We start from the raw sequence: 12,299 nt of genomic DNA, 5'->3' as shown, positions 1-12,299 counted from the left end.
TCCGTGTAATACTTCTGTTGTCTTGAGAGTTGGCTGGCATATTCAGCATTGGATTTGGATGGCAAAATCTGGAGCCAGCTTTACTCCATCAATCAGGATATACAGAATTTATCTACATTATATAAAAATACCTAGCTTTGTACTTGGAGTTATGTGATTAGGTCTTCCAATGAGCAGTTGGAGGTAGAGATCAAGATTTCCTGGGAATAACTGGGGTGTAGTTATTCATATATTCCTTCAATAAATATTTACTGAGTACTTTTACCATGTTCCAGGCACTGTTCTAGGTACTAGGGAAACTCCAATAAATAAAAAAGAAAAAAATTCCTACCTTTGTGGAGCTTAGTGGGAGCAAATGGACAATTAAGAAATAAAGTCTCATAGCAGTTAAGTGCAATAAAGAAAAAGAGATGAGTTATGGGAGAGGGAATGGGATACTATTTTAGAAAAGACAGGAAAGATTTCTCTGAGAAGGACACTTTGAACAGAGACTAAACTGCGGGGAGGGGTAAAGGAATGAGAGAAATTTGCAGGCAGAGGAACAGCTGTATGATGGTGTAACTTGGTGGCTTTTGAGCATAAGGATGACATGCTCAAATTATGGAAAAGGATCCCTCATGCTGGCAAATGGAGAACAGACTAGAGGTTGACAGTAAAGCAGGGAGAGAGTCCACGTGGTACGTTCCAGGTGAGACGTAAATGTTTCCATGTCAGCCGTCCATCATGACATGAACAGCGGCTTTGTGGGATCTGTTATTCAGCATGTATTACTGGGAGCCCTCTATACCAAGCACCGTACCAAATACTAGGGATGTAATGGTAAGTAAAACACACAGTCCATCTCTTCATAAGGCTAAGAATCTGTAACCAGTGCTAGTTGATATTTGTTCTGTGCTGAATTATTTCAAGGGAAAACTGGTCTGATTTTACTCTTAAAAGGAAAATCACAGAAGGGAGTATTCCTCAGTTCCTCTAAAGGCATATTTTTCATACGGCCACAAAGCAGTAAAATAATGAGGTTCTGAGTTGGGTAGGAATTACTGTCATGATTATGGTTCTGAGAAATCAGTGCATTCTTGAATTACTTAAAGGTGATCTATCTTACTTCATGTCCAGAAATAGAGATCCTAAGTTCTGCATTGAAGCTCTGAGGTAAACTGAAGGGGATTGAAGAGTTTGGTCCTATAGGTTGGTTTGTGTCCTAGTGTTCTTAACCTTTATCACTTGCCTGTAGCTGTGATTACTACAGAGAGCCTTGCCTTCAGTCCACTAACTTCTAACTGAACAAGTCGGTGTAATTGATTCCAAATCAGTTAACTGGGATTAAACTGGATTGGGACGGGCACTGCACCCAATAACATTTTGATTATTTTCTATCTTAAATCTTGGGAGCATGTATCACACCTGTTATGTAATATAAAAGCCACATACTTTGCATGCATGATCTCCTTTAGTTCTCAGAGCAGCACAATTAAGAAAAGTACTACCAAAAAAAAAAAAAAAAAGAAAAAGAAAAAAAGTACTACCATGACCATTCATAGATAAAATGAGACTCAGAAAGATTAAGTAGATACAGGAGGGTGCATAGCTGGGAAAACCTAACTGTCAGTGCTGTAATGCAAATTCTTGACTTCCAATACTAGCAAATACTACCTACCCTTTTTTCAGTCACTACCATTTCAAAATAAATTACCTCCGGTCTTTACTCCTTCCCATGCCTCTTTTCTCATCCTCTCCCACCCCCACCTGCACTTACCCTTCTCCTCAATTCACAATGTCATAAAGAAAGAATATTTTTGAGATAAAACTAATTTCCTGAGGTCTCAGGTCTACCAGCAGTATATGAGAATACTCCTTTTATCATATTCTACCTTAATCAGGTAAATTACCTATTTATATTTCTGTTCTTGTAACCTGTCTTGTCCTTTGACATTTCTATTGGGATCTTAGTGTTTTCTTATCAATTGTATGCACTTTTAGAAGGAAATTTTAGGTATGATTTTTTAATAGTCACTTTTGCTGCATTGAGAGTTGTAATTAAATACTATCCCAATCTAGTCAATAGGCAGAAATATCTAGAATCTGCTGTATGCAAAAATAATGTGGGCCCAGTGCCTCTTCTGCCTTAAACTGCAAGGGTACCTGAGGCTGCTCAAGTTTTTTGTTTAATTTCTTTTATATGAGGGAAAAGAAAAATAATTACTTGGTTAGAACACACAAGTAAGTATCGAAGGACATAGATAAATTGGAGTTTGTTGAAGTTGGCTTTGCCAAGGGTGTTGTACATCCTGATTTCCTACGCCTGAGAAGGAATAATGAAAAAAGAGTAACAAAACCTTTAGTAGTTAATGTACCAAAGTACTTTTAAGTACCTGAGGTCCAGCACAATATTTATCATTATAAAATCCCTTTAACTTTGCTAACTTCGGGATAATGACATCTTTTAATCCTCTTGCTCCTCTGTCCAGAAAGATCTTGGATGTATCTGTAGTTTACCTGCATAATGCAATCAGGGTAGAACCAATGAAGACTAATACAGGGAACCCTAAAAAGAAAATCACTCAAAATGGAATTTGGCCAGTGCTCAGCTTTGGTTTTTAAGCTTGTTATATGGATTTATTTATGGCCTCTAAGGCAATCTCAACTAATTCTCAATTAGTGAAATAATTCACGAACACATTTCCAGAGTTGCCAACATACTGCTCTTTCCTTCATTGGAGTCATTTGTTTCCTTACTGTGCAGTGCACAATATATTTCATTATCAGAATACATAAGAAATATCTGACCATTAATTAAACTTCGAGACTGTAGCTACTATTTTGTATCATCCTAGAAAGGTTTGTTGTAAAAATATGCAATGATGAGAGAGAGAAACAAACCATCTTTGTTCCTTCTCTCTGCATGTGGCAATCTGAAGGAAAAAAGTGCTCTGGTTTATGAACTGGAAACATTTTAATTTCTAATAAGTGGCAGCTTAAGAGTATTTCTTAACCTCTTACCCTTTATACTTTGTAAATCAAAGGGGATTATTGAAATGTGAAATTCTAAGTAGATGTGCTACAAGACAATACAGGCAGAAGGGTTAAGACCATGCATGGATGGACAGACCTGGGCTGGGATTCTGGATCACCCCATTTATTGGCCGTGTGCGAGTTTCTTAATGTCTCTACACATTCCTTCATGTGTAAATGTGGCTGGCGGAACCTACACTTCATAAGGTGGGTGGGAGGACTTAAGTCAATATGAGAATCAGTATGAAAAGTGCTTGTAACACAGTCCCCAGTATATAGTAACACCTCAACAAAAGGTAGCAATTATTATTACAAAAACAACCCTTACGTAAAAATCATAAATAAAATATTAGTGTCATTAAAATTCAGTCATTAACATTTCTTTTATGATGAAAAAAAGGTAAGATTGCCAAATCATGAAGCAGCTTAAAAATATGTAACTTTGAAAGTATTACACTTGAAGTTTCTTTCCAGTAGCCCTAAGTTTGGGGTGGTTGTAGGTTTTGGTTATCATGAGATTTGACACCTAAAGAAAAAAAAGAGAGGCCTATTATGCATATTCTAGTGTATGCTAATGCTTTTGGCAAAGTATGCATATGTGTTAGAAAGGGGAAAAGAATCCCAATTGTTGCAATTTCCTCATGGTTCTACACCCTATCGGATGATTGAAAGCATGTAGAGCACTTACTTCTGTGGGTACCTGCCACTCCAGTGAGTCGCAGCACCAGACCATGAAAGTCTTAGAGAACTTTCGGAGGCTTTTGAATGTAGTAGGAATATTAATTTTAGGGGAAGTTATAGTATTTTGGGAATATTTGCCAACAAACAAAAAGGATTTGGCATTTCGAAGTTTTCCATAGGCAGAGTCTGTAATCAAGCCCACAGAAACCAGCAGCGTGAGGCCCCGGCACAAGCAGAGTACAGGTGCGTCCACACTTCGGGTGGTGGACATGATCACCTTAAGTCTTCCTATCTATTGATCTTCACTTGGCAGCCCTTTCAGAAGTGTTTGTGCTGATAATACTTAAGTGATTTAAATACTGACTTAGCGATTTCTAGCACAGATAAAATAATAGCGTTTTTAGTTGTTTTCTTCTGAAGCAGCCAACTTCTTTATAAATCTCGTCATTACTCGTTATTGTCCTCAAAAATAATCTTCAATTGAAATTGTGGTTTCCTGAGTCATTCCGTTAATATATTTCTCCAAGTCTGTAATTATAAAGACTGGTTACTATACACCATGTTTCACAGCAGATGAAATCCTTATGTTTTCACTGAACATTCCCTCTACTAAGCATTTAAGGCCGTCTCCGTGGGAGCTGTATGTAAAGCAGCCAGATCCCAGAGTTATGATCTAAGAAAAAAATGGGTTTCATATTTGAAACTTTAAGTTACCAGGCACTTTTATTTTATAGCTTCATCATTGAGATTTTCAAAGATAGGTCTAAAAAGCAAAAGATATTATTTCCAAGATTGGAAAAAAGCAACATCACATTGTACAGGAGAATATGTAAAAGTGCAGCCCTACTTATTTTTTATAGTTGATTTCCTTAATCTATCAACTGAGACATGCTTAATTTTTATGACTACATTTAGCTACCTTTAATGCAACCTTAAAAGTAAATATTAGTTCCTTTGCTCAGGGGTTAAAAATAATCAATTCTCAAGCAAATCTGGCTTTAGAAATATTCTGCCCTGTTGTCTTTTGTTCAGGATTTTTGGGAACTGGTATGAAGGAGAGGAGAACAGAAGATAAAATTAATTTATTTGCTAGAAAGAGCTGTCATTGTTTTACTTGTAAAGTAGGGAATAAGTGGCAAGGTATTTTCTCTACAACAGTAATTTTTGAAGTTCATGAATCCAGTGCTGCATCTCCCCTGGGCAAATTGTTTAAAATGTTTTTGTTATTATGTCTCATGAAACCTGTGTTTAGTTAGCCCTGAATGTTCAGTCTTTTACTTTGAGGAAATCTATTCTAGTTGATTCTAAGCCCTTTAGACAATCTTGTTATTAAATAGAACAATTCAGTTCTGCCTAAATATTTATGCGCTATGGCTAGATTATCTCAAATTAGTTCATTTTTTTAGTCATCCTAGAAATAATTCCTCTTTCTATATCTAATGTCCAAAAGTTTTTGTTATAATGTGGCTAAATGCAGGTCCCCATTTAACTCTTGCATTAGTTTATTCAGGACTGAAAGGCCATTGTGGTCGAAGTATGCGTGAAGAGGGGTTGAGACTGGTGTGAGAGGAGATGGGAGAGGGAGATGGGGTCACATATATAGCTTTATGAAGGTCATAAGGAGCTCATATTTTTTTTAAAAGATATTTATTCAGTTGAGAGAGAGAGAGAGAGAGAGAGAGAGAGAGAAACAGCACAAGCAGAGGAAGAGGCAGAGAGAGAAGCAGACTCCCCGCTGAGCAGGGAGCCCGAAGCTGGCCTGGATCCCAGGACCTGAAGATTATGACTGGAGCCAAAGGCAGATGTGTAACCATCTGAGCCACCCAGGCACCCTGGAGCTCAGATTATTCTAAGTGAGATAGGGAGCCATCTATGAGAGTGATCTGATGTGTTCAAAAAAGGGGGAAAAAATCCCCCCCTGGCTGCTATGGAGAGAAACTGCATGAGGCCAGAACAGAAGGTAGGCGAGGGGCTCTCACAGTAATCCAGGCTATAGACCAGAGTAGTTGAGGAAAGTTTACAGGACGTGGTGACAGACTGATGTGGGCCCACGGGGAAAGCCGCGTTCAGGGCACCGCCCAGCCTGACCAGCCATTCATGCCATTGGGATCCCTTTGCTGGGCAGTTGTTGTACCCAGGGTTTAGGAGAGAAACTCAGAAAGAACAGGGTTACAGGGGGAAAATCAAAGTTCTGTCCACTCCTATAATATTCCCAGACTGAAGGGACTTGAAAAATGCATTCATGAAAGTATTCTAACGCAGGGGAATGACCATGCCAGATGCATCCTGGACAGAAGGGTCTCCATGCCGTCTGAAGTCACAGACGGGAATCTCAGCCCTCCCGTCACCTCACACCTCTGTCCAAAGTCATCACTTGACAAAGCCTGCAGAGGTTTTACATCAGGGTTTCTCAACTTCTGCACCGTTGGCGTTTTAGATGGAGTCATTTTGAGGGGCTGTCCAGAGCCCCGTGGGGTGTTTAGCAGATCCCTAGCCTCCTACAACACTGTCTCCCAGTTGTGAAAACAGAAAATGTCTCCAAGTGTCACCAAATGTCAGTGGGGGGCAAAATCTTCCCCAGTTAAGAACCGCATTTATACTAATCAAAACTTTGTAGCACGATGCCGACGGTAACAAAACAAATATTCATTACCACTTAGAAACCCTTTCACCTTCCGCTGCGAGAACCAATGCACAGTTGAACAGATTTTTAAAAAATAACCCAAGTTGTAAATCATAAAAATAAACGCCTTAAATTTATCTTTAAGTTAAATGTAAAGCTACTCAATAGTTATTTGATGTTGGGCCACGGTTTTGAGTATGAAGCCACTGACTGGATTTCCAAGTTGTCAGGGTACATGAGGCATTTCCTACCATTTTTAGTTTCAGGCATTTTAAAACAGGACAAAAATTGGGTTCTGCTTTCATTCTTGCTTTTTATCGACTCATAAATTTTCCAATCTCTTAGATTTCTCACCCATACTTAGTATCATTTTGGCTGGAGAGGGGTTTGGGGAGCAACTAGCTTTTATTAAGTGTTCTTAATACAGTCAATCTAGTTGTTAAATAAAACCAGCCTTTTACACTCATAGTTCAAGGACTGCTGAATATTTAATTAAATTACATAATTACCCTATGTAATACAAACAGGTTCAGTGACCACTGCGGCTGACTCTCTAAGCATGCAGTTCACCCGAAGCACGTGGAGAGATTAGAGAGCAGCCTCCTCCCACAGCCTTCGGTGCACCGAGGCATAAGTTGGTCTTCCTCTCCAGCTGGTTTTATCAGGTGGCAATTTGCACCAAACACTATGTAAAATATTCTACTTGCATCATTTCTCTTAATTCATAATCTTAAGATACAGATGTTAATATCTTTGTTTTCCCTTTGAGAATATTGAAACATGGAGCTGTTTTGCACTAGGTTGCATGGCAGGATGAAAACCCCCAGCATCCTAACCTGTGCTTTACCAGGTCATCACAAGCCCAAGGCCAGGGGCGTTAATTCTCTACGGTACACTAGGCTCTAATCTGGTCCATGATCAAACTGTACCTTTGAATCTTGACCCATCATTTTCTTATAAATCCATCACCTGGAACAATTGAAAGGATTGACAGGGAAGCATCAAAACCCATACATTTAGAGCTAACTCAGATACTACCTGTATTAATTTCCTATTGCTGTGGTAACAGATTACTACAAATTTAGGGTCTTAAAACTACATAATTATCTTAACAGTTCTGTAGGTTAGAAGTCCGACACAGGTCTCACGGGGCTACAATCAAGATGTAAGCAGGGCTGTGTTCTTTTCTGGAGGCTCTTGGGGAGAATCCATTCCTTACCTTTTCCAGCTTCCAGAGGCCACCATGGTCTTTGGCTTGTGACCGGCATCCTCTTCCATCTCCCTGACCAGTCATCCATAGCCATATGTCCCTCGGACTCTGAACCTTTCTGCCTCCCTCTTACACATTTAAGGCCCCTTGTGATTACACTGGGCCCACTTGGATAATGCAGGATAGCCTTAATAAGATGATGCTTAGAGCCTTGGGGCTCAGCTCTGGACCAGTCTGTTCCTACGGAGTCATATTAACTGTATTTTTTTTTTTCTGAAAAATGTGTAGCATTTTATAAGGAAATAAATCATGAGTATTTCACTTTAAATTCTAAATCAGTGGTGCCATCTGTATAACACTGAATTAACACAAATTACATTTTATTTTTTTATTTTTTTAAAGATTTTATTTATTCATGAGAGAGAGAGGTAGAGACACAGGCAGAGGGAGAAGCAGGCTCCATGCCGGGAGCCCGACATGGGACTCTATCCCAGAACTCCAGGATCAGGCCCTGGGCTGAAGGCAGGCGCTAAACCGCTGAGCTACCCGGGCTGCGGTTACATTTTAAAAGTCATTAGCTAAAAATGGCTAAAGGAAGTTACTCCTTATTTTATAATGTCAGTGAAATGGTCAAATAAATGTTAATGTAATTTTACAAAATCAATTTATTTGGCGCAGTAATTTTTCCAGATACAATGATGGCCTTACAAGTAAGCTTAATACTGTTAGAATTTAACCTCTGATATTTTTAACTCTGCAGTTTAGCTTCTGTAATGGAGGTTTCCAATGATAATTTCTTGGTAGCTGAATTTCCTTTAGATTTTCTGCCATGTGTTATGCATCTTTTGCCCTTGTTGTCTTTTTCCTTTTTTAAAATATTTTATTTACTTATTCATAGATAGAGAGAGAGAGAGAGAGAGAGGCAGAGACACAGGCAGAGACACAAGCAGGTTCCATGCAGGGAGCCTGACATGGGACTCGATCCCAGGCCTCCAGGATCACACCCCAGGCTGCATGTGGCGCTAAACCACTGCGCCACAGGGGCTGCCCATCTTTTTCCTTTTTTAAATGAAGATCTGAGGACTCGGGATCCCTGGGTGGCGCAGCGGTTTGGCGCCTGCCTTTGGCCCAGGACGCAATCTTGGAGACCCGGGATCGAATCCCACGTCGGGCTCCTGGTGCATGGAGCCTGCTTCTCCCTCTGCCTATGTCTCTGCGTGACTATCATAAATTTAAAAAAAAAAAAAGAAGAAGAAGATCTGAGGACTCACATATCTAGCAAAATACAAGTAGAATATCATAACCTATTACCGTTTGCCAAAGATCTAACGAATTCCAACAGGAAAACAGTATAAAATTATTACTAAAAAGCCAATGCGTAAAACTGTTGTTATTAATTTGAATTTCTGAGAATAAAACCTGAGAAAAGGACAGTTACAGGTAATTTCTTTGGGAAATAATCCCAGGAAGCAAGAGGGGAGGGAGTGGGGAGACTGAGACAGGGAATGAAAATGAAGTGTATCTTACTGAGCTGGTTCCTCTGTGGACAGCTTCCCCTCGGAGAAACCACGTGCCTCAGAACTGTCCCTCTGAAGACTGGGACCTTTAGCCACCAGACTACCTCCTCCATTGGTGACTATATCTGTGTTTAATGGGCATTTTCACAAAGTACTAAAATTTAAAGTCTGATTTGAGAAATCAGTGGACTGACTTGCTTATTAAAACTGTCCTCAGAGTCCATGTAAATGGATCAATTGTATAATTATAGATGTATTAGATGTTAGAGTCCTTTAGTCTTTAATAGTTTTAGGTGCATAGGCTCGGTCTCACCCAATTCCACACACAGGGTTCTAACATAGAAGCTTGTATTTGTTATTGAAAGTATTTGATACTCAGTACTGTAATAACCAAATTCAAAATACTGAACAAAAAATAGTCATTTTCATCAAGGCTTTTTAGGACTCCTGAACGTGCTATTTTAAATGACTAAAGGATGTTAAAGGGATTGTTTGGCTAGAACTACCGTTCGCTTCTTTATGGGCCATGTTCACCTGGACTATCCAGACAATGGCTTTATTCCTGACCTGCCTTCCAAGGTTGTTACCCTGTGTGGGACAGGCAATGAATTGTCCTTTGTTCCCTGAGATTTCCATTAAATGTATGTATTAGGTAAAAACTTAAAAAACTGAGAAAGCAGTCACAGTGGTCACTGCCACTATTGCCTCAACTTAAAAATCTGCTGTAAAACTGCCAATTCCTTTAAAATTAACTACAGTTGAATTCCAAAGAGCTATGGATTAATAAACCCTCATGATTTATAAAAGTGGTAAGTTCAACAATTAAAAGGGCAGATTAACAAACACCATTTAGTGACTATCTGTGTGCCTGTCCCTTTGCTCACTCACCAACCTGTGTGGTAGGTGGACTCTCTCTACAGATACGAGAACTGGATGTCAGAGGCATCGAGTACCACAGGGCTAGTAAATGTTGGAACAGAGACTTGAAGTCTAGTGTGTCTCATTCCAAATGTTTCTCCAACTAACATATTAAAAAAAAAAAAAAAACCCTGAGGATGTTCTAATGTTTCCATTTTTACTTTAAGAATTACCGACACTTTAAGAAATCTAAACTGTGAAATTTTGTCTTTGTTATAAAATATTTTGAAATTAGCATGAGAGTAGTTCTATAAAACACTACTGCAGTTATGACTCTAATAAAAAATCTTTTGCAAAGTTAAGGTAAACATATCTGACATCAATTTTTAATTTATTTTAGGTAAAAGGTTAATTGTTTAAATTAAAACTTCAGGTTCCTGAACTTAGAGCAGCTCCCTGATCTGACCGAAAGCAAGAAAAAGGTATCATTTACAGACAGGTCTTCCTCAGTCAATTATTTTAAATGTCTTTTGATTGACCTAACTTGAAGAGTTGGAAAGTTAAGAATACTTCTCTACATCTTTTAATTAATTTTATTTACTACTCTCTGTCATAGGAGATGAGTATGATGTATGTGCCATTTGTTTGGATGAATATGAAGATGGAGACAAGCTCAGAATCCTCCCTTGTTCCCATGGTATGAATAATTACATACTGCTTTGAATTTATGTAGAATTTATATGCAGGCTCAATTTTGGAGAAGGAGACAAAAGTTATTAGCACACTGTGAGCCAGGTCTTACAGCAGTTAGCGGTGCCATTAAAGGATGGAGGTAGATTTATAAAAATGTACCAACTTTTCTTGTCCCTACCTGATACATGCAGATTAGAAGAACATGAATAAACATGGCAAGAAATTAAAAATGTGATGTTCTCAACCAGAGTACACTCCCTAAAGGATGTATATTTTGCCTCAACAGCTTACCACTGCAAGTGTGTGGACCCCTGGCTAACTAAAACCAAAAAAACCTGTCCGGTCTGCAAGCAAAAAGTGGTTCCTTCCCAAGGCGACTCAGACTCCGACACAGACAGCAGTCAAGAAGAAAATGAGGTGTCCGAACACACCCCTCTTCTTAGACCTTTGGCTTCTGTCAGCACCCAGTCATTTGGGGCTTTGTCGGAATCTCGCTCACATCAGAATATGACCGAGTCTTCAGACTATGAAGAAGAGGACAACGAAGACACCGACAGCAGTGACGCAGAAAACGAGATCAATGCGCACAGTGTTGTAGTCCAGCTGCAGCCTAATGGTGAACGGGATTACAACGTAGCAAACACGGTCTGACCTCCAGAGGGTGATCGGGTTATTTCCTAATAAATGTTTATTTAGGTATATAATTTGATTTTTTTGCTCCCTTCAGAGATTCCTGTAGAAATAACTTATTTTTTAGTGTTCTACAGTTTAATCAGATACTGAAACAGGTTTTTCTGATCTGGTATTCATCTGCAGGAGTGCACTTCATTTTCACTGATAAACTAGTAATAAATAGGCTGATGCTGTAACTCCAGCATCAAATCAGCTCTTCTTTTGGAATGAAATATAGCCAAAACATTTTTAAAAATTCCTCAGTATAGCTTGCAGTTAAGACCTAGATCACAGTATGCAAGTGTTTCGTGTTTTACACACAAGGTCAGTGCTGTGGCCACCTAGCATGAGCTAAGCCAACTCCCATTTGCATAAAGTTTACCTAGAGTTGTTGAGTTGGAATATGTTTGTTCTGGTATTTCCCTAAATTGCCATCACTCCTGAGAAGTGACAATTTAGCATTTTTCCTTCTCTCAGCACCTCAAAGAAACTCAAGCTGTCTTTTTCCTTTCTATTCCCAACTAGTCTTATCCTGATAGGAATAGTCTGTACGAGTGCAGATTTTCATAGTTTTTTTTTTCCCCTCAAGGTTTTAATACTATATAGTGTTATGTATGAATTGATTCATCAGCTAAAGTAACATGTCTCTGGACTTACTGAATTTCAGTATCCGTAAGGGTTTTGTGTTATGATCAAAGCAAAAAGAAAATGCTGTATAAAAATACCAAACTTCAGCAACTGTTAATACTCAGATCATATACCTCTTAACAAAGAGTATCTTATGCTAATTAGCCCTGCTAAACTATGTACAGAGGAAAATGTTCAAGTATTGGATTTGAAAATAATTGCTTATGTTTAACAGAACTAATGATGTACTTAAACAATGTATTATGAAAAACTAAATTATATTATACATCATTGTAACTATGTAGAAAATATAGACTTATGTATAATCAAAATGCTAAGAATTTTTATATGGCCTTGTATGAAGGGAGTTTGAATGTTAATAAACACATGTTTTCCACTTTAAGAA

The 12,299-nt window shown here is 38.6% G+C and overlaps 1 protein-coding gene across 14 annotated transcripts in view; it reads left to right on the top strand.

The window, feature by feature from the left end:
* RNF13 (ring finger protein 13) overlaps positions 1-12,299 on the top strand; it is a 201,251-nt gene extending 188,952 nt beyond the window's left edge. For 13 of the 14 annotated variants that reach the window (XM_072792309.1, XM_072792302.1, XM_072792301.1 and 10 more), the window contains 2 exons: positions 10,518-10,598; positions 10,881-12,299. In XM_072792309.1, coding sequence (XP_072648410.1) covers positions 10,518-10,598; positions 10,881-11,245 — 446 coding nt within the window. In that variant the 3' untranslated portion in view covers positions 11,246-12,299. The remainder of the gene's footprint in view (positions 1-10,517; positions 10,599-10,880) is intronic. The other variant, XR_012014739.1, reaches the window with a different exon arrangement.

Source organism: Canis lupus, chromosome 22 (genome assembly GCF_048164855.1).
Source record: "Canis lupus baileyi chromosome 22, mCanLup2.hap1, whole genome shotgun sequence".
Lineage (NCBI taxonomy): Eukaryota > Metazoa > Chordata > Mammalia > Carnivora > Canidae > Canis > Canis lupus.
The sequence above is the reverse complement of the archived record's forward strand: the minus strand, read 5'-3'. Positions and strand labels throughout refer to the sequence as shown.